Below are 19,782 nucleotides of genomic sequence, written 5' to 3' on the forward strand. Positions count from 1 at the left end.
CTTCCACCAGTCCTCAATCTTGTCCTCTGTGTATAATCCAAGCCCAAAGACTGGTCCCCAAACTCTTCCACTTCCTAAAGCAGATTTGAAAAGTGGTAATCCTTTTAAACCTGGTAATACCGAGAAATCGTTTGGCCTAGACGTGGTACGAAGGTGAGGGTAAGAAAAGTCACCCCAGTCTGGCCAGCAAGCGGGCGGCGAAAGGCAGACGAGACACCAGACGCAGAACTGGAAGGAGAAGCAAAGGGGCGGAGCTGAGCGCGGCGCGCTCGGGGCGGGCGCAGTCACGTGGCTGGGGGCGGGGCCACGAGGGGCGGGTCCGTGGGCGGGGGGGAGCGGGACGGCCGGCGCGCCAGCACTGCCGTGCGTGCTCACGTGACAGGTCCGCGAGGCCCCGCTCACGCAGTCGTCTGGACGAGCGAAGATGGCGGCCGAGAGGGAGCCTCCTCCGCTGGGGGACGCGAAGCCCACCGACTTTGAGGAGCTGGAGGATGGAGAGGACCTGTTCACCAGCACTGTGTCCACCCTAGAGGTGAGACCGCGTCGCCGTGGGTGCTGCGCTCCGCTACTGCCGCGCGTCTCACCTTTAGGTGCCTTTCCCCTGCCCGGACTGGTCTCTCCCCACCCCCCCGGGTTTGCAGGGACCTGCTCGGGGCGACACCTGTGACGCGGGCCCCACCTCAGGTACCTGTCAGTGGGCTGGAGCTTGGCCTGGACGGCTAGGCTTCCTCAGGAGACCAGCCTGCGGGCCGGGGGCCGACCTGATCCTCTCTGGGGGGGCAGGGACCGGCCCGAGCATCTCAGCGCCCTTTCCCCGCTCAGCTGGCCTTCCTCGGTGTCACTTGCACCTCTTCTCCAGACCAGGGAAGGGCTTGCCCTGAGTCCTGGTATAAACCTCACCATCCTCCCGGTGACCTCCGCAGTCCCTTTGGAGAGGTGCTTGTTTTTCCCTTCCCAAGGGAGGGTGTGCCCCTGAAAGGGAGAGCAGTGAACTGAGTGTTGAGTGGCCGTGGCTCTCCAGGGAGCGTGTGGATGCACTTTTCCCAGTCATGACCCTTCATGGACTGCTGGTTCCCCTTGAGGGAGGTGCCTCAGTATTCTACTGTTAAATGCATTTAACCGGTTTTGTCGTCTTTAGTTCCTAGACTTTTTAAGAATAAGAGTGTTTATAAAATATTAAGTTGAAGGGTGGGAGTAGTCCAGGCAGGTGCTGGTTTCGTTGTTGGTTTTGTTTTGTTTTTTTTTTTAAGTTACCACGGAGAAGTAAAAACAGATCCTTACTCCCTTTTTCCTCTTTTCTCGCATGGTCAGCGATCTCTGAAGTTGAGTGTTCCTGTTTTTGTCAAAGGAAACACTGTTAACTGTATTGGCCTCCTAGATCCATTTCGGGTTTGAATTGCTTTGCATTTGGTGAGGGCGGCCACACCTCATAGCCCAGTTTTTTGTGTGTATGTGTATTAAAATGTATGCAAATTGCCCAGAAGATTGTTTACCTTGGGCTGTATTTCCTTATAAAGTGCTTTTTAGTAAGCTTTTTTGGCTTATGCATCTAGACACCAAATCAGTTGAAAATTACTGCAAAATAGCCTTTATTCGAAATTCATTTACTGGGAACTTCCGGGAACCAGTTTCCACACTGACCATACTCTGCAAATTGTGTATACAGGTTCTCAGTCAAACCCCACCTCCCCTCAGATTATATGCTTCTTGGGGCTGATAGTGCCTTGATCATCTTTGTGTTCCTCCCAGTCTTGAACATTTCCATTTAGTAAATGTTTGCTGGATTCATTGTCTGAACAGCATCCTAAGAATTAGTAAAAATTGTCTTGCATAACAGATTAACCTTTTGGGTTTAGTATCTTTTTAGCCCATTATACGTACTGTATAACTATCTTAAAATGTAACGGGAGTTAGACCTGTATTTCCTTGAGGGCTGCAAAGGTTGTCCCCCAGCTAGGATCGAAACAAACTATTGACCTAGTGTAAACTTGAATACTTTAAACACTAAGCATTCTGTTTAATTGAGGCTTTTAGGAGTTGAGTAAAAGGAACTATAATCTGTATTTCCCATTTGGTTGGGACTTTTTAATAAGGTATTTGACTTTTGTTTTTGTTTTTGTTTTTCAATAAAAGTCTACAGAAGTTTTGAGTATGAATAAATTGAGCTTGGTTAGTGCACTGTGAAAGTTGTAAATAAAGTTGGTTTTGATTGTTTATCTAAACCCCCTTTTTATAGATTCATTCAGGTTATTAACTTTAAGGTAGTATAACTGAGATTTGTAAATTCAGAATCTTTTTTGCTTTCCAAACTGTTACAGGAAGGCTATATAACGGTGTTTTTGAGTATACCAAAAGTGCTCTGAAGGAATGTTCTTTTTTAGTAACTCCACTTTTGTTTTCAGAAGTGCTTCTCAAACCTCACTGTGTAGGAGAAACCTGGGGATTCATGTTTGAAATGCAGATGTCTCTAGATCTGTGCTTTTCTAACTTTATACAGAAGTTACCCAGGGATCTTGTTAAAGTGCAAATTATGATTCTGTAGGGCTGGGATAAGTCTATTATTATGCGTTTTTAACATATTCCTCGTGACTTTGCTTCTGGTCCATAGACAATAATGAGTTGCTAAGCCCCAGATGATTCTGATGGAGATCATCTGCTTTGAATAGTTATTACCTAAGCTGTAAATTGAAAGACATATAAATTAGTTTCTTTAATTAAGGAAAAAGTAAGTCAGAGTTTTAAAAATTATTTATGTAGAAACTTTTTCCTCTGAGGGTATTTGGAGGAAAAAATCAATTGAAATCTATATAGGTGAAAATAAAATTATAGACATTTTCACTGTCATCATTGTTACGCTTGTAATGACCATACAACTTAGGTATGAGTATATTTTTAACACAGTATTAGACTCCTTTCCTTTCACAATTAAGAACAGTCACATAAAGCCAAATTCAGTTAATGAAGCATATTTAAAACTCCTAGTGTTCGTTTCTCTTCTGACTGTGAAACAAGACACTGGTAGCCCCTGGCATAGGGGGCTGGGAATAGAGTGAGCAGTAGAAAGAATCTAGTGAAAGCGTGTTCTTTTTGGTACCTGAGAGGCAAAGCTTTAAATTGTTTAGGAATACTGCTTTTTACTTAAATGATACAGCCCTAAGCTTAAAAGGTGCTTGCCCTAAAGCAGTATGGAGTAGTAAGACAACACCTTAAATAGTAACGGGGCACCTGGGTGGCTCAGTCGGTTGAGTATCTTCCTTTGACACAGGTCCTGATCTCGGGGTCGTGGGATCCAGCCCCACCTAGGGCTCCCTGCTCAGCAGGGAGTCTACTCCTCCGTCTGCCCCTCCCCCTGCACGTTCTCTCTCTCTCTCTCTCTCTTTCTCTCTCTCTCGTGCTCTCTCAAATAAATAAATAAAATCTTTAATAAAAAAATAAAGTCAGGAAATTTATATGTCTTGTTCTGTATTTTAAACAGTTATATTGAGGTATTACATACCATGCAATTCATTCATTTAATGTGTACAATTTGATGGTTTGCAGGATATTTACAGATATGTGCAGTCATCACCACAGTTAGTTATAGAACATTTTCATCACCTCAAAATGAAACCCCGTACTTTTTAACTATCACCCCTTGCCCCCATCCCCCAAGCCTCTCTGTCCCCAACCTTCAATAACCACTAATTAACTTTCTGTCTCTATGGACTTCTCTGTTCTGGACTTTGTATGAATGAAATCATAAAATGTGATTTTTCATGACTGGCTTCTTTCCCTTAGCATAATGTTTTCAAAGTCCTTTTTACAGAATGGAATGGAATAATATTTCATTGTGTGGCTATACCACATTTTGTTTATCCATTCGTCAGTTGATGGACGTATGGATTGTTTCCAGGTTTTGGCTCTTGTGAGTAATGCTGCAATAAACATTTGTTTACAAGTAGAATTACTGGGTCCTGTGGTAACTGTACATTTAATCATTTGAATAATTGCCAGACAGGTTTCCCAAAGTGGCCACACCATTTTACATTTCCACCAGCCATGTGTGAGGGTACCAGTTTTTTCATATGCTCACCAACAGCTGTTAATATGACTTTTTTTGGTTCTGTTCATCTTAATGAGTGTGAAGTGCTATCCTAGTGTGGTTTTGATTGCATTTTCTTGGTAACTAAAGATATTGCACATCTTTTCATATGCTTGTTGACCATTTGTATATCTTCTTTGGAGGAATGTCTATTCAGATCCTTTGCTCATTTTTTAATTGAGTGGTCTATTACTGAGTTATGAGAATTCTTTATATAATTCTAGGTACAAGTTCCTTACTAGATACATGATTTGCAGATGTTTTCTCCCATTTTCTGGGTTGTCTTTTCATGTTCTTGATGGTGTCCTTAACAATTTTAAAAATTGTTTGACAAAGTCCAGTTTATTTTTAAAATTTTGTTTCTCATGCTTTCACTGTCGTATCTAAGAATCCCCTGACACATCCAAGGTCATGAAGATTTACATGTTTGTTTTCTTCTAAGAAGTTTTTGGTTTTGGCTCTTACTTTTAGGTCTTTGATCCATTTGAGTTAATTTTTGTGTATGGCATGAGGTAGGGTCCACCTTTATTCTTTTGTACGTGGCAATTCAGTTGTCCGAGAACCATTTGTTGAAAAGACTATGCTTTCCTCATTTGAGTGGTCTTGGCACCCTTGTTGAAAATCGCTTGACCATAGATGTTCACACGTGGTTCTCATACCAACCTCAAATACAAGGGTCAGTTGGAGTTTAGATGGGGACCATAGTTTGCCCAATTGTGTCACATGATAGAGATGATAGAGCATTTCATATTGAATTTCCAGATGGTCTTAAAATTCCTTTTCTTTAACCCCGTGCTCAGAAGACATCTAACTTCGTTGACTTAAACAAATACTTGGGTATTTACCCTCTGCTCTACTGTTTATATGATAATCAGAGTGCAAATATCAGCAAACTGCTCCAAGTCTTTGAGGACAGAATAAAGCGGTGTACAGAAAACTCTGATACAGGTTGTGTTTGTATGGTCTGAAAATACATCACTTTTCACTGAAAGTACCAGTGAAACAGTGGGGAGATTGTAATTCCTATCAGTGTTATTGACACATAGTAGATAAACAGTAAATGCTTCTCTTGGTTGGGAGAAGCTCATTGAAGAGGTAATAGTTAAGAGAGACCTTGAAGGGGTAATGAAATTTCCAAGTGGGAGAATAGCAAGGGTCACTCAAGGGTCAGTCCATATTCTAGGGAACCATAAAAAATTCTGTGGGTGGCTGAATATAGGGTGTACGTTTACTCTGTGGTGAGATTGTGAAGGGCTTTGGAATCTGTTATGTAGGTGGGTGAGAGCTATGAAAGATTTTTATGACAGTTAACATGATCACCTGGGAAGATTAATGTGCTAGCAGTCTGAGAGGTAAATTTGAGTGGGAGGTATTACTGGTAAGTTAATGAGTTGGAGGCTATTTTAAGCCTGAAGTTAAAGACCTCAAGAAGGAAAGCACAAATAGTAAAGGAGAAAAGGAAGTTGATGGAACAGTAGATAAAAAGTTAGACATCTAAAGACATCATTTATGTCTCCCTCTCTTCAGGTGATTCTTTGACAAAGGAATTACAAGTTTCATTTCACTTAGGGATACATTACACCAGTGAAGAGAACATCAAGCAGTTAGAACTGCTGGATGGGCTGGAAATGTTGATTTAGAAATCTGTCATAAATTTATTGAATGATTACATTAAACCAGACTCTGGACATCTAGTCCCTGACCTATGGAGTATATGAAAGGAGTCAACATAATAAACAAAGCTGTGTGAACAGACACCTGCCAATACCAGGTGATACACATGTATTTGAAATAAGCACATGGCACAGAAATGGTATAGAACACTGGAGTGACTTAATTGCATAGAAATGATCTTTGAAATCCTGAAAGTGGGTGAAATTATCAGAGAATAAGTAGAGTAAGACAGGGGACTATTGATACATACTAAATTAGTATGTACTGTGCCTACACAACAGGTAGTAATGGTGTATAAGTTGTTTTCTTAATTCTGTTTTCTGATCTCTGGGTAGGCCTCCAACTTTAAATGTACTCATTTTTCTGGAAATTTCAATGTGAGTTACCTTTGTTTCAGAGAAACATTTTGTGATCAGGTGTTTAAAGGGGGTGAGCACTGGAAATTACTAAAAACTTTTATGAAGCAGTAGCACTCTAGTTGACCACTTTCCCTTAAAACCATTAAATTTAAGGATTTTAGAATGAACTATTTTTAGAGCCTCTAAAAAATGCTGTTAAATGAAGTTGCTTGAGGCAGAGTTACTTTCTTGCAGACTTTTTTCTTAAGAATACAATTTCCCTTTAATGCAATTTTACAAATACCCACTTTCCTACGAAATGGAATGGTTGTGGTTTTTTTCTTTTTCTTCTGGGATGGTAGTTTTTACTTGGGGCACAGTTAACCTCAATTTAGTAAAATTCACTACCACCTCACTCAAGATACAGAACACTTTCATCACCTAAAAAAAATTCTCTCACATAGTTAACACTTCCCACTTCTTATCTCTGGCAGCCACTGATCTGTTGGATGGACTCATACCGTATAAAACTTTTTGAGTCTAGCTTCTTTAATTTAGCATAAAGTATCTGAGATTCAAATGTTGTTGCCTGTTATCAATAGTTAATTACTTTTTTTATAGCTGAATTTAGTATTCCATTGTGTGTACGTATCACGGTTGTTGTTGAAGGACTGTTCCGTTTCCAGCTTCTGGCATTAATGAGTAAAGTCAATATAAACATTTATGTGCAGGTTTTTGTATGAACACAGTTTTCATTTCTTCTGGGTGAATACTTAGGATTGCTGGCTTATGTGGTATGTTTGACTTTGTAAGAAACTGCCATACTTGTGCCAGAATGGTTTACAAGAGGTGAAGTCATTTACTTTTAGTCCCATGAGTTAATGGCTATAGTAATAATACAACTCAGGAACATACCCATTAGGACACTGTTCCCCAAGTCTGAGAATTGTTAATCTATGGTTTCATGTTCTAAAAAGCACGATGCTTCAATACAAAACATGTCACTGTATTTCGTGGTGTCATAAAAGTTATTTTAATACAGAAATTTTACCCTTATTCAGAGAGTTACACTATGTATTATTGAATGTTTGAATCTTGAAAGCTCGCCCCAGGGAACCTTTTGTGCGGCTAGATTTGTCTATTTTAGTCTCTGGTCAGGTTTCTGTTCATTCCATCTTTGAAATCTAATAAAATTACGAAAGATTAAAGGAAGGAAGGGAAAGAAAGCAAAGAAAGAAACTGCCAAATTCTTCCAAATCACATGTATCATTACATTCCCATAGCAATGAATGAGAATACTAGTTATTGCCATCTTGTCTGCACTTCTTAGTGTCGGTTTTTATTTTAGGTAGTGGCGAGCTTTAGGCTGGTTTATATTGTCTTGAAAGTGATTGTTAAATTGTCAAGAATTTGTAAACTGGTATTAAACACAGCCATTGTTAAAATTAAGTTACAAACATATTTAAATGAATTATATTAAAAATGAAGGTGGGGCGCCTGCGTGGCTCAGTCGGTTAAACTGCTGACTCTTGGATTTTGGCTTAGGTCCTGATCTCCAGGGTCCTGGGATCAAGCCTAGTGTCAGGCTCCGCACTAAGTGGGGAATCAACTTCAGTATTCTCTCTCTCTCCTTCTGCCCCTCCCTTCACTCATTCACTCGCTCTCTCTAAATAAATAAATCTTTTTTAAAAATGAAGGTAATAAATATTCAAAGCTTGTCACTTCCTAATTCCCTTACTGAATTTTATTATTTCTTAATGCTCTTGAGGTATTTGTATTTGTATGGTGTTAAGTGCGTATCTTCCCAAGTCCACTTCCAGTGATGGGTAATCAGCCACAGCAGGCATGTTTATGCCACAAAAATGAGCAAAAGCTGTCAGTCAGAGTCCTCTCTCAAAGACATGGTTGCTAAACATTTACCAGCACACCAGTGATTTTTAGCCCTTCTAACAGGTTTGTAGTGTTATCTCATTGTAGTTTTAATGTACATTCTGTAATGATTAGTGATGTTGAGGTCTTTTCATGTGCGTAGTCACCATCTGAAAATCATATTTGGTGATGTTCTTTCACATCTATTGCCCATTTAAAAATTTGGATCTCCTTATTGAGTTTTGAGAATTCTTCATGTATTCTCAATACAAATCCTTTGCCAGATGTGTGTTTTGCAAATATCCCTACCCAATCTGTGGCTTTTCGTTTTATGCTATTAACATTACCTTTCACAGACCGAAAGTTTGTTTTTTGGATGAAGTTTAAGTTATCTTTTGCTGTTGTTGATTGTACTTTAGATGTCACATATGAAATCCTTTCTTAATGAAGTTTTATAAATTTTAGCTTTTAAATTTAGGCCTAGGATTCAGTTAATTTACATGTGAGTTCAAGTTACGGGTTTTTTTGCATATAGATATCCAGTTGTTCCAGCACCAATTATTGAAAAATAATCACACTGTTAAGGTTTGTTTTATGGCTCAAAATATGGTCTTTTATGGTAAATACTATGTTTGCACTTCAAAAGGTTATATATAGTCAGATGTTGATGGGTGGAGTGGTCTGTAAATGTTATTTCAAGTTGGTTGGTTGTATTTTTCAATATATACATCATCAATGAATCTTATATGCTTTATGCTGAGTTTAGAAGCTAAACTTAAAAGGTTTCTTGATGAGTTGTCTTTGCATCTTTTTCAAAGATCATTTGAGCATATGTATGTGTATACATCTATTTCTGGACTTAATTCTATTTCACTGATCTACTGACTCCTTTTGCCAGTTGTATGCTGTCTTAGTGTAACTGAGTCTTGAAATTTGTAGTATGAGTCCATTGATTTTTTTCTTTCCAAAATTGTTTTCGCTTTTCTACTTCTTTTGCCTGAAAGTTTAGAATCAGTTTATTGATTTCTACCAAAACTCCACCTCAGATTTTGATTTGGGATTGTGATGAGTCGGTAGATTAGTTTGGGGAGAATTAGCATATTAACAATATTGAGCCTTTAAGCCATAGGTTTGCTATTTCTTTCCATTTTTTTGGTTTACTTGATTTTTTTCATCATTGTTGTTTTCAGCATACCAATCTAGCACATATTTTGTTAGTTTATACTTATTTCATGGTTTCTTTTTACATTTGCTCATTGGTGGCATATTGACCCTCTATCCAGCAACTGTACTAAAAACTCATTAGTTCTAGTAGTTTTTCTGGAGAGTCCATGGGATTTTCATGGATATAATCATACTGTTTGTGATTTGGAGTTTTATTTCTTTGTTTCCAATCTGTATGCCTTAACGTAGTAGCTAAGACCATCAGTATAATATTGGATAGGAGTGGTGAAAGTGGGTATCATTTTCCCTTTAGTGAACTTAGGAGGGAAGTACTCTCTCTACATATGTTATCTGTTAAGTTTTGTTTTTTTTTTTTAAGATTTTATTTTTAATCTCTCCACCCAACATGGGACTTGAACTCACAACCCCGAGATTCAATGTTGCATGTTCTACCGACTGAGCCAGCAGGGTGCCCCATAAGTTTTTTTGTAGTTGTCCTTCATCAGGTTAAAGAAGTTCTATTCTTAGTTTTCTGAAATTTTGTATTCCTGAATGGAGGCTGGTTTTGGCAAATTCTTTTTCTGCGTTTAATGAGATGATTATGTAGTTTTCTTCTTAGGTTAATGATAACGTGGATTATATTGATTGATTTTAAAACACTGAATAAATCTTGCATTCCTGGGATAAGCCCGTCACAGTCATAAAACCCTTTTTATATGTTGCTGCCTTCAGTTGATAGTGTTTTGTTTAGGCTGTCATGTCTGTTGCAATAGATATTTGTGTAGTATTTTCTTTTATTTGTAATATCTTTGTCTGGTTTTGGTACCCGAAATACTGGTCTCATTAGAGGAATTGGAGACGAGTATTCCTCTTCTGTATTCTTGAAGAGGTTGTGTGGAATTAGTCTTGTCTTCTTTAAAGGTTGATAGGACTCACTAGTGAAATCATCTGAGCATGTAGTTTTGTTTTTGGAAGACTTTTAACTTCAAATTCATTATCTTTAATAGATACAGGGTTATTTCTTGTTGAACTTTTGTAGTATGGATCTTTCAAGGAATTTGTCCATTCAGTCTAAGTTGTGAAATTTATGGGCATAAGGTTTTTCATAATACTCTTTTATCCTGTGATCGTGTCTGTGAGTGTTGCCCCTGCCTTTTCGTTCCTGGTATTGATAATTTATGTCTTCTGTTTGTTTACTTATTTATTCATTTATTTTAGTCTTGCTAGAGAATATCTTGGGATCTTTTCAAAGAATCAACTTTTGCTTTCTTGATTTTCTGTTGTTCGTAGAGGCTTGGATCATTGATTTGAAACTTGGCTGTTTTTTGTTTGCTTCTTTGTTTTGTTTTTGAGTATTAGTCAGCTATATATTTCTTTGTAAGCACAGCTTTAGCTGTATCCCACAAATTTTGATGCTGTGTTTTGTTTTCTTTCAATTTAAACTGTGCTTTAGTTTCCTTTCTGATTTACTGTTTAACCGATGGGTTATTTAGAAATGTATTAATTTCCAAAATTTGGGGATTTTCTCAGTATGTCTCTGAAATTAATTTCTAGTTTAATTTGATTATGGTTAGAAAATGTTTTATGATTTAATTCTTTTAAATGTGTTAACATTTGTCTCATGGCCCAGAATATGGTCTCTTATGGTGAATATTCTGTATGTGCTTGAAAAGAATGTATATAATCTGATGTTACTATTGGAGTGTTCTATAAAGTTAAGTCAAGTTGATTAAAAGTTTTTCCAGGTCTACTCTGTCTTGCCTTGTTACCTATCTATTCTATCAATTACTGTGAGAAGAGTGATGAAGTCTCCAAATATAATTGTAGATTTTTAATTTTTTATACTTTCAGTTCAGTTTTATCTTCATATTGAAGCTCTGTTGTTAGACACAGACTTAGTGTTGTTATGATTTCTCGGTAAGATGATCCTTTTATCATATGATGTCCCTCTTTATTGCTGATAATACTCTTTATTGGAAGTTTATGATGCTAAGGTAGCACTCCATCTCTTTGATTGTTTGCATGACATAGTTTTTCCATTCTTTTCTGTTAACTATCTGTGTTTTTAAGGTAGTTTTTTTGTAGGCAGCATATTGTTCTGTATTGCTGTTTTTATATCCAGCCTAGCTACCTCTGTCCTCTAATTGGTGTGTTTAATGTAATTATTGCTGTAACTGGATTAGATCTACCATTTTATTTGTTTTCAGTTTTTCTGTTTCCCCTTTTCTCCCTTCTTTGTATTATCTTAATGTCTGTAAGTAATTTTAATTTATCTACTGGGTTTTTTTGCTTTATCTTTCCTTCCTCTCTATAAATAGTTTGTTTATAATACATATAAATATATTTTAATGTATATTATATATTACATATGTATGTGGTTGCTGTAGGGATTACAAAATATATACCTAATGATTTACTGTCTAATTAGAGTTCATATTATACTTCTTCAAGTAAAATGCAGATCCTTATAACCATTTACCTCCCTTCCTGGATGTTACAGTTTTCACCTATATCTCCATACATTGAAAACCTTACCAGACAGTGTTATAATTTTTGCTTTCTTAGTCATATACATTTTAAATAATGTAAGAGAAGAAAAATGGTCTATTACCTTTCTCCAGTAACTGTTTCTGTGATTCTCACTGTATTCCTGAAGATCCAAATTTATGTTACTCATATCATGTATCTTCAGGCTAACGATTGTCTTTTGGTCCCCCTGCCCCAACTTTTTTAAAAAACTGGCCCAGTGATGACAGATCCCTATAGTATTCTTTCATTTGAGAATATCTTTATTCCGTCTTTGTTCCTGGAAGATACTTTTGCTGGATATAGAATTATGTTGACCTTTTTTTTTTAAGCATTGTAAAGATACTGTGCCACTGTCATGATCTCTAATTTCTCATGAGAAATATGCAGTCTTTGTAATTGTTTCCCTGAATGTAATTTTTATTAGCTGCTTTAAGTTTTTTATTTTTAATCTTTGGTTTTCAGCCACTTTTTATGATGTGGCTAGGTATGGTTTTCTTTGAAGTTGTCCTGTTGGAGTTTGCTTGTTCTCGAATCTGTAAATTTAGGTTTTTCAACAAATTTGGGACTTTCTATCCATCATTTATTGAAATATTTTTGTGTACTTCTCTAGGATTCCAGTAACTTTTTAATATTGTCTCACAGGTCCCTGAGTTTCTGCTCCCCCCCCCCCCCCCCCCAGTTTTTTTCTTCTCTGTTACTCAGATTGGATATTTTCTAATGATTTTTCTTCAAGTTTGCTGACTTTTTCTGTCAGGAACTGTAAAGAGTCTGAAATTGTACCTTCCTTCTAAGCTAACAAATTAACTTGTTTATGGTTGCTGGAAGAAGACTTGATTAAGCACTTTTACTCAAAGCATAGCAAGCAGCATGAGTATGGTGTTTCTGTAACTTCCCCCCTCTCTCTCGATGGGGTGGTGTGATGGAGGGGGAGGTTGATATTTTATCTGTCTTTGGTTTGTGTCACAGCTGAAGAACCTGAGCTTAGGGAACCCAAATCATTATAATAGGCAATATGTGTGCCTATTCTTTGCTGTAGAGGAGACATTGTCTGTATTATAATGGACAGTAAACAAATCTGGTCTTTGGGAAAGAGACACTGACCTCTGTTTTCTAAGGCTATTTCTCAGAAACGTTGTCTTCTGTCAGAGTTGTAGCTGCCTGCACCGTCACACATGTTTGCTCAGCTCAGGTCACTCTTAGGGAAAAGCAGTGAAAGAAAGGAGTGAAAATACTAATGAGGATTTCTGTCCTCTCCCCTTCAGATTTCTGAGTCCCCTTTTCCTGGTTCAGCTGGCCAGAAAAGTAGATTTTCTCTTGGGATTTTAGATGTCAATACTCTCATCATTGTTGGTTTCATGCATCTAAGCCACTAGGTTTGGCCTCAGGGCACAGCCAGGAAAGAAAATGGAATAGGGAGAGGAAGAAAAGAAATTGTTTTCCCCCTACATTCTCTTGGTAGCAGGGCCCCTGGTGTTATAATCAGAAGATAGAAGTTTTTCTTGGAGTCATTGCTGCTCACACTACTAATATAGTTCTACAACTGGAGCCATTCTCAGGAAAAGCTGAAAGTTAAAGAAGGGGGGAAAATCATAAAATTAACCCTCACATTTTTGTCTCCTTCCCTAATATATCTGCCATTATTTAATTTTAGGTCTTTGTTTTTTTATTCTATCCAGAGCTTTTAGTGTTAATCAGTGGGAAAGGGGCTCTAGTGGGCTTCTTTAATCTTGTTTGGAATCTTAAACACTACTTTTTAATTGAAGAGAGATTCGCAACAACCTTGGAACTTTTTATAAAAATAATTTCCAGCACACGACTAGGTGATAGGTAGGGGAGTAAATACACATTTATTAAAAATACTAATATGTCTACAGTCGCATATCTTGGAGAACTAGTTCTGATCACCCCAGAATTGTGCTCCAGGCAATTAAGTCATCCATGTTCCCTTCCATCACTTCCTCATTCAGTGGCCACTCTCTCCATACTCCAGCGCATACAGTGGAGAACAGCTCTTGCCCTCACTACGAAACTGAAAGAGTCATGGGGAGGCAGGAGCAAAGACAAGTAAGTTCTCACAGCCTTTAGTAAATGAGCGACTGCTCCAATTTGCTGTATAAGTTATATATAGGACCCCTAGTGCCTTTGTCTTACTCAATACAAGTATATCTTAGTTTTAATGAATATTATCAGAAGGCTGAATCATATGTGTAGGTACCTACTTTTCCCATGTAATGGCATATTATAAGCCTTTTCCTGTGCCACTCTGCTTCATTTTTTTTAAAGACTTTTTTTTTTTTAAGATTTTATTTATTAGAGTGAGAGTAGAAGAGAGCATGAGAGCAGGGTGAGGGGCAGAGGGAGAAGCAGACTCCCCACTGAGCAGGGAGCCTGATGTAGGGCTCGATCCCAGGACCCTGGGATCATGACCTGAGCCAAAGACAGCTGCTTAATCAGCACCCCTAGACTTTATTTTTTAGAACAGTGTTAAATTCACAGCAAAGTTGAGTAGAAGGTACAGAGGTTTCCCATCTATTGCCCCTACACATGCATTATCCCTCATTGTCAACTTCCTCCACCTGAGTGGTATGGTACATTTGTTACAATAGATGAATCTACAGTGACACGTTGTAATCACCAAAGTTTATAGTTTATGGTGTTTTACATGCTGTGGGTTTGGACATGTGTGTAATGACATGATGTGTATCCACCCTAATAGTATCATACAGGGTAGTTTCTCTGTCCAGAAATCATGTGTGCCCTGCCTATTCATCCCTTCTAACTTACTGATCTTTTTACTGTCTTCATAGTTTTGCACTTCCCAGAATATCATATAGTTGGAATCATATGATAAGTAATCTTTTTAGACTGGATTCTTTCACTTAGTAATATGCGTTTGAGTTTTCTCTGTCTTTTCATGGCTAGATAGCTCATTTCATTTTTTAGTGCTGAGTAACATTCCATTGACGTTAAGCACCAGTTTACTTACCTCTTAACCTACTGAAGGGTATCTTGGTTGCTTCCAAGTTTTGGTAGTTATGAATAAAGCTGGTGTAAATATCAGGTCCTGTTTTTTTGTGTGTACATAAATTTTTAGCTCTTCTGGGTAAATACTAAAGAGAGTGATTACTGGACTCTATGATAAGAGTATGTTTAGTTATTACAAGAAGCTGCCAAACTATCAAGCTAGCTGTACTATTTTGCATTCCCACCAGCAGTGAAAGAGAGTTCCTTTTGCCAGCATTTGGTGGTGTCAGAGTTAAAGATTTTTGACTATTCTAATAGCTGTATAGATACACTATCATGAGGTATGGTGGTATCTCATTTTAATTTGCATTTCCCTGATGATATATGATGTGGGACATGTTTCTATTTTTCTTCCAGTCTGTGGCTTGTTTTTTTATTTTCTTGACAGTATCTTTCACAAAAAGTTTTAATTTTAATGAAGTTTATCAATTCTTTAATGTAAGAGTGCCTTTGTTATTGTATCTAAAAACTAACTGCCAAATCCAAGGTCATCTAGATTTTTCCTGTTACCTTCTAGGAATTTTATACTTTTGTGCTTTACATTTAGGTATGTAATCCCTTTTGAGTTGATTTTTGTGAAGGGTGTAATGTCTCTGTGCAGATTCATATTTTTGCAGGTGAATGTCTAGTTAGGCCAACACTGTTTGCTGAAGAGACTATTTTTTCTCTATTATTCTTTGTTCATTTGTCAAAGATCTGTTGACTATTTAGGTGGGTCTGTTTGAGGGCTTTTCTGTTCCCATTCATCTATTACCACATTATGTTGATTACTATACACTTGAAGTCAAGTGTTCTTGAAGTCAAGTAGCTTCAGTCCTCCAATTTTGTTCTTTTCCTTCAGTGTTCTTTTGGCTATTCTGGGTCTTTTGCCTCTCTGAATAAACTTTAGGATCATTTTATTGATATCCCCAAAATAACTTCCTGGAGTTTTGATTGGGATTGCATCAAATATTCTATATCAAGTTGGGAAGAAGGGACATCTTAAAAGATTTAGTCTTCCTATTCATGAACATGCAATATCTCTCCATTTATTTAGCTCTTTGATTTCATTCATCAGAATTTTGGAGTTTTCCTCATATAGATCTTGCACATATTTTCTTAGATTATACCTAAGAAATTTCATTTCATTTCATTTTTGGGGGTGTTAATATAAATGTTACTGTTTTTAACTTGAAATTCTGTTTTCATTGATGCTATGTAGGAAAGTGATTAACTTCTGTTTCCTAACCTTGTATGCTGCAATGTTGCTGTAAGTGCTTATTAGTTTTGAGAGGTTTTTTTGTTTGGATTTTCTTAGACACTGATGTCATCTCTGAACAAAGACAGTTTTATTTTTTCCTTCCCAATCTGTATACCTTTAATTTCCTTTTCTTGTCTTATTTCATTAACTAAAAATTCCAGTACAATGTGGAAAAGCAGTGGTGACAGTTGACATCCTTGTTTTGTTCCTGATACTAGTGGGAAAGCTTCTAGTTTCTCACCATTAACTTTGATGTAGGGGGAATCTGGCTGGCTCAGTGGATAGAGCATGTGACTCTTGATCTCAGGGTTGTGAGTTCAGGCCCCACATTGGGTGTGGAGCTTACTTTTTTTTTTTTTTTTTAAGATTTATTTGTTTCTCTATTTGTCAGAGAGAGAGAGAACGTGCGCACGCATGCCTGTACAAGCAGGGGGAAGTGGCAGGCAGAGGGAGAAGCAGGCTCCCCGCCGAATAGGAAGCCTGATTCAGGGCTCTATCCCAGGAGCCTGAGATCATGACCTGAGCCGAAGACAGACAGTTAACCGACTGAGCCACCCAGGTGTCCTGTGGAGCTTATTAAAGAAAAAAAAAGTTGATGTAGGTTTTTGTAACTATTCTTTCTCAACTTGAAAAAGTTCCCCTCTATTTTTGTTTGCTGAGAGTTTTTATCATGCCTGGTTGTTGAAACTACTCTGCTACATTTTTATGTAAATGTGCTTTATGCTATTTCAAATTTTTCAGTGTTATAGATAATCTCATTGACGAACTTGGGGCCAATTCTTAGGCATATTCATAATTATTTTCTTGGAATTCAGTTAACAGTCACTGAGCATTTGTAGCCAGGAACTGAGTAAAAAATTAGTAAACAAATTATAGAGTTTGTAATCAATAAACAGTTAATAATTATAGTGTGGTAAGAGAAATTATGATAGGAGAAGTAGATATTCTATAGGAGCATATAGGCCATTCACCTAACCAGACTCAGCTAGAGGTGAGGTTGAGGTTATCAGAACATCTTCCAGAAGAAAAATGTATAACCTTAGTTGTTTTTAAATTCCTTCAAGTGAAATTGCTATGGTAAGTGGAGTCCCGCTTTTGTGAGTTTGGGACTGTAAGAATGAACTCCTGAGAGAAAAAAAAACCAAAAAAACCCAAAAACCTCTCCTTTAAATTCTATAAAGAGTGGGCGCCTAGGTGACTCAGGTGGTTAAGCTTCTTCTGCCTTCGGCTCAGGTCATGATCCCAGGGTCCTGGGATTGAGCCCAACATCAGGCTCCCTGCCCGGCAGGGAGTCTGCTTCTCTCTCTGCCCTTCCTCCTACTCATTCTCTCAATCTCTCTCTCTCAAATAATAAATAAATAAAATCTTTAAAAAAATAAATAAATTCTATAAAGAATTGAAACTGGGGGCACCTGGGTGGCTCAGTCAGTTGAGCATTGGACTTGGTTTCAGCTCAGGTTGTAATCTCACGATTGTGGGATCAAGCTCCACATCGGGCTCTGTGCTCAGCATGAAGTCTGCTTCAGATTCTCTTTCCCACTCGCATTCTCTCTCTAAAAAGAATTAAAACTTTTTGAAAGCTGTGAAGAAATATCATTATGCCATAGAGGATAGTTTACTTAAAAAGCTAATGAGAAAATCTTAAGAATTAGGAGTGACTTCAAAAGACTGTCCTACAAAAAGTTTTCTAATCATAAAAAGAAAAACTGATAATTTGTCTTTAGTAAAATGGAGAATTTCCATTCATCTAAGTCCACTATTAAGACAGTGGGAAGGGTTGTCTGGCTGCTTCAGTCAGTGGAGCATTTGACTCTAGATCTCAGGGTTGTAGTTTCAAGCCCCACATTGGGTATAGAGATTACTTAAAAATAAAAATTTTAATAAAAAAAAAAAAGAAAGTGGGTACACAAGCCACTGATTGGGAGAAAATACATCTTTGGCAAAGGACTTGTATCCAGAATACATAAAGAATTCGTACAAGTCACTAAGAACTATAGCAAAATGGGCAAAATACTTGAAGACACTTTTCAAAAAAGAGGATATTCAAGGGGTGCCTGGGTGGCTCACTTGGTGAAATGTCTGACTTTTAGTTTTAGCTCAGGGCATGATCTCAGGTCTGTGGGATTGAGCATCGGGCTCTGTGCTCAGTGGAGTCTGCTTGAGATCCTCTCTCTCCCTCTCCCCCTCTATCCATATGTGTGTGTGTACTCTCTCTAAATAAATGAGTAAAACCTTTTTTAAAAGAGAAGATATTTAACCATTTGGCCATTTAACATGAAAAATTGCTGAACATCACTGTTCATCAGGGAAATGCAAATTCAAACCACAAGATATATTTTATACCACCATGATAGCTAAAATGGAAAAGATGGAATGTTATCAAAATGTTGACAAGGACGTGGAGCAATTGATATTTTCATATGTTGCTGGTGGGAGTGTAAAATATGCAACCACTTTAGTAAAATGTTCACAATGTTAGAGCAGAATGTTCACCTACCTGTCATCTAGTTATTCTACTCATACATACCAAACACAAATTTGTTCACCTTTATTAAGGTACATATACTAGGAAGTTTATACAAGTGTTATTGATAGTAGTACAAAACTCAAACGTCCATCAATAATAGAATGGATCAATTGAGGTGTATTTACACAGTGGAGTATTTTGCAGCAACAAGAATGTGTGATCTATTACTACACACAACATTGTGGAAGTATCTTGAATACATAACATCAAGAACAAAAACAAAAGAATATGTTCTGTATGATTCCACTTTTATGAAGAACAAAAACAGGGAACACTAATGCATGCTGATAGAAGCTTCGGTAGGGAGAGGATAAGAATGGGAGTAGAGCTTCTGGGGTTGATGATAATACTCTTTCTGGATCTGGGTGCTGGTTACACAGGCATGTTTGGTTTGCGAAAATATCTAGCTGTACACTTTTGACATACACACTGTCATTTTTATGTGATTTTTTTTAAATATTGGTTTTTAACTATTATAAGAAAACTATAATAAAGCTAAAAGAAAACTATATAATAAAGCTGGATTCTCTTATGTTACTCATTATACTTTAGGGTTAAGAAGTACAGAAACAGTCCCTAAATTCAGTTGAAACATAAGTGTTTGGGAAAAGGGCATATTTTTAGTTTTAACCATGAAAATTTTATAATTGTAGACTTAATTCAGCTACTGTTAAACTTTTCTGTTAACAGTAAAGGAGTACTTTGAACTTACTATACATGCAACATGTTTTCAAGATCTGATTTTTTTACTATTGTAAAATAATCAGTTATATATGGCTGTAAAACATTACATTTTTGTTAATTATAACTCAACATGACAAATTAGTATCTCTAAAGGGTTGACTAGAAAAGATTTTTTTACTCTTAAGTGACTTTTTGTTAAGAAGGAAAATGAATAAAAATGTGGTTTGGGTTTATTCTTACCCTTAGAGGAGGTACTATGAATAGCTGTTCTTGTTCTTTCTTCCCTTTTTATCAAGAGAATGTTCTATTTCTATAATGTAGAGAGATGTAATTATAACAGTTAAACCTGCTAATCCATCATCTGTTGTTTTTTTAACAGTCAAGTCCATCATCTCCAGAACCAGCTAGTCTTCCTACAGAAGATGTGAGTCCAAACTCAAATGGTCCAAAACCTGCAGAGGTGGTGCTAGATGATGACAGAGAAGATCTTTTTGCAGGTAATTATGGATATCTTTAATTTTTTTAGTAATAGTCTACTATTTCCTGTTACAAGATATTCTCTAAATACCCGAAAAACTGAAATTTTGTGTAAGGTATAGTGGTAGCTCTTCTTACCAACTTGGAAGGATAGGAAATTTCCAATTAGATCACT

At 37.2% G+C, this 19,782-nt stretch overlaps 1 protein-coding gene across 3 annotated transcripts in view; it reads left to right on the forward strand.

Annotated features, from left to right (window-relative positions):
* Window positions 1–328: 328 nt before the first annotated feature.
* SNX2 (sorting nexin 2) overlaps window positions 329–19,782 on the forward strand; it is a 53,736-nt gene continuing 34,282 nt past the window's right edge. For 2 of the 3 annotated variants that reach the window (XM_064595825.1, XM_045891609.3), the window contains exons 1-2: window positions 329–532; window positions 19,510–19,627. In XM_064595825.1, coding sequence (XP_064451895.1) covers window positions 425–532; window positions 19,510–19,627 — 226 coding nt within the window. In that variant the 5' untranslated portion in view covers window positions 329–424. Of the gene's footprint in view, window positions 533–573; window positions 685–19,509; window positions 19,628–19,782 lie in introns of those variants that run through there. The other variant, XM_064595826.1, reaches the window with a different exon arrangement.

The sequence above is a fragment of the Mirounga angustirostris genome, unplaced genomic scaffold (genome assembly GCF_029215605.1).
Source record: "Mirounga angustirostris isolate CCGP_5_RB_7025 unplaced genomic scaffold, mMirAng1.0.hap1 SCAF_7, whole genome shotgun sequence".
NCBI classification, from domain to species: domain Eukaryota; kingdom Metazoa; phylum Chordata; class Mammalia; order Carnivora; family Phocidae; genus Mirounga; species Mirounga angustirostris.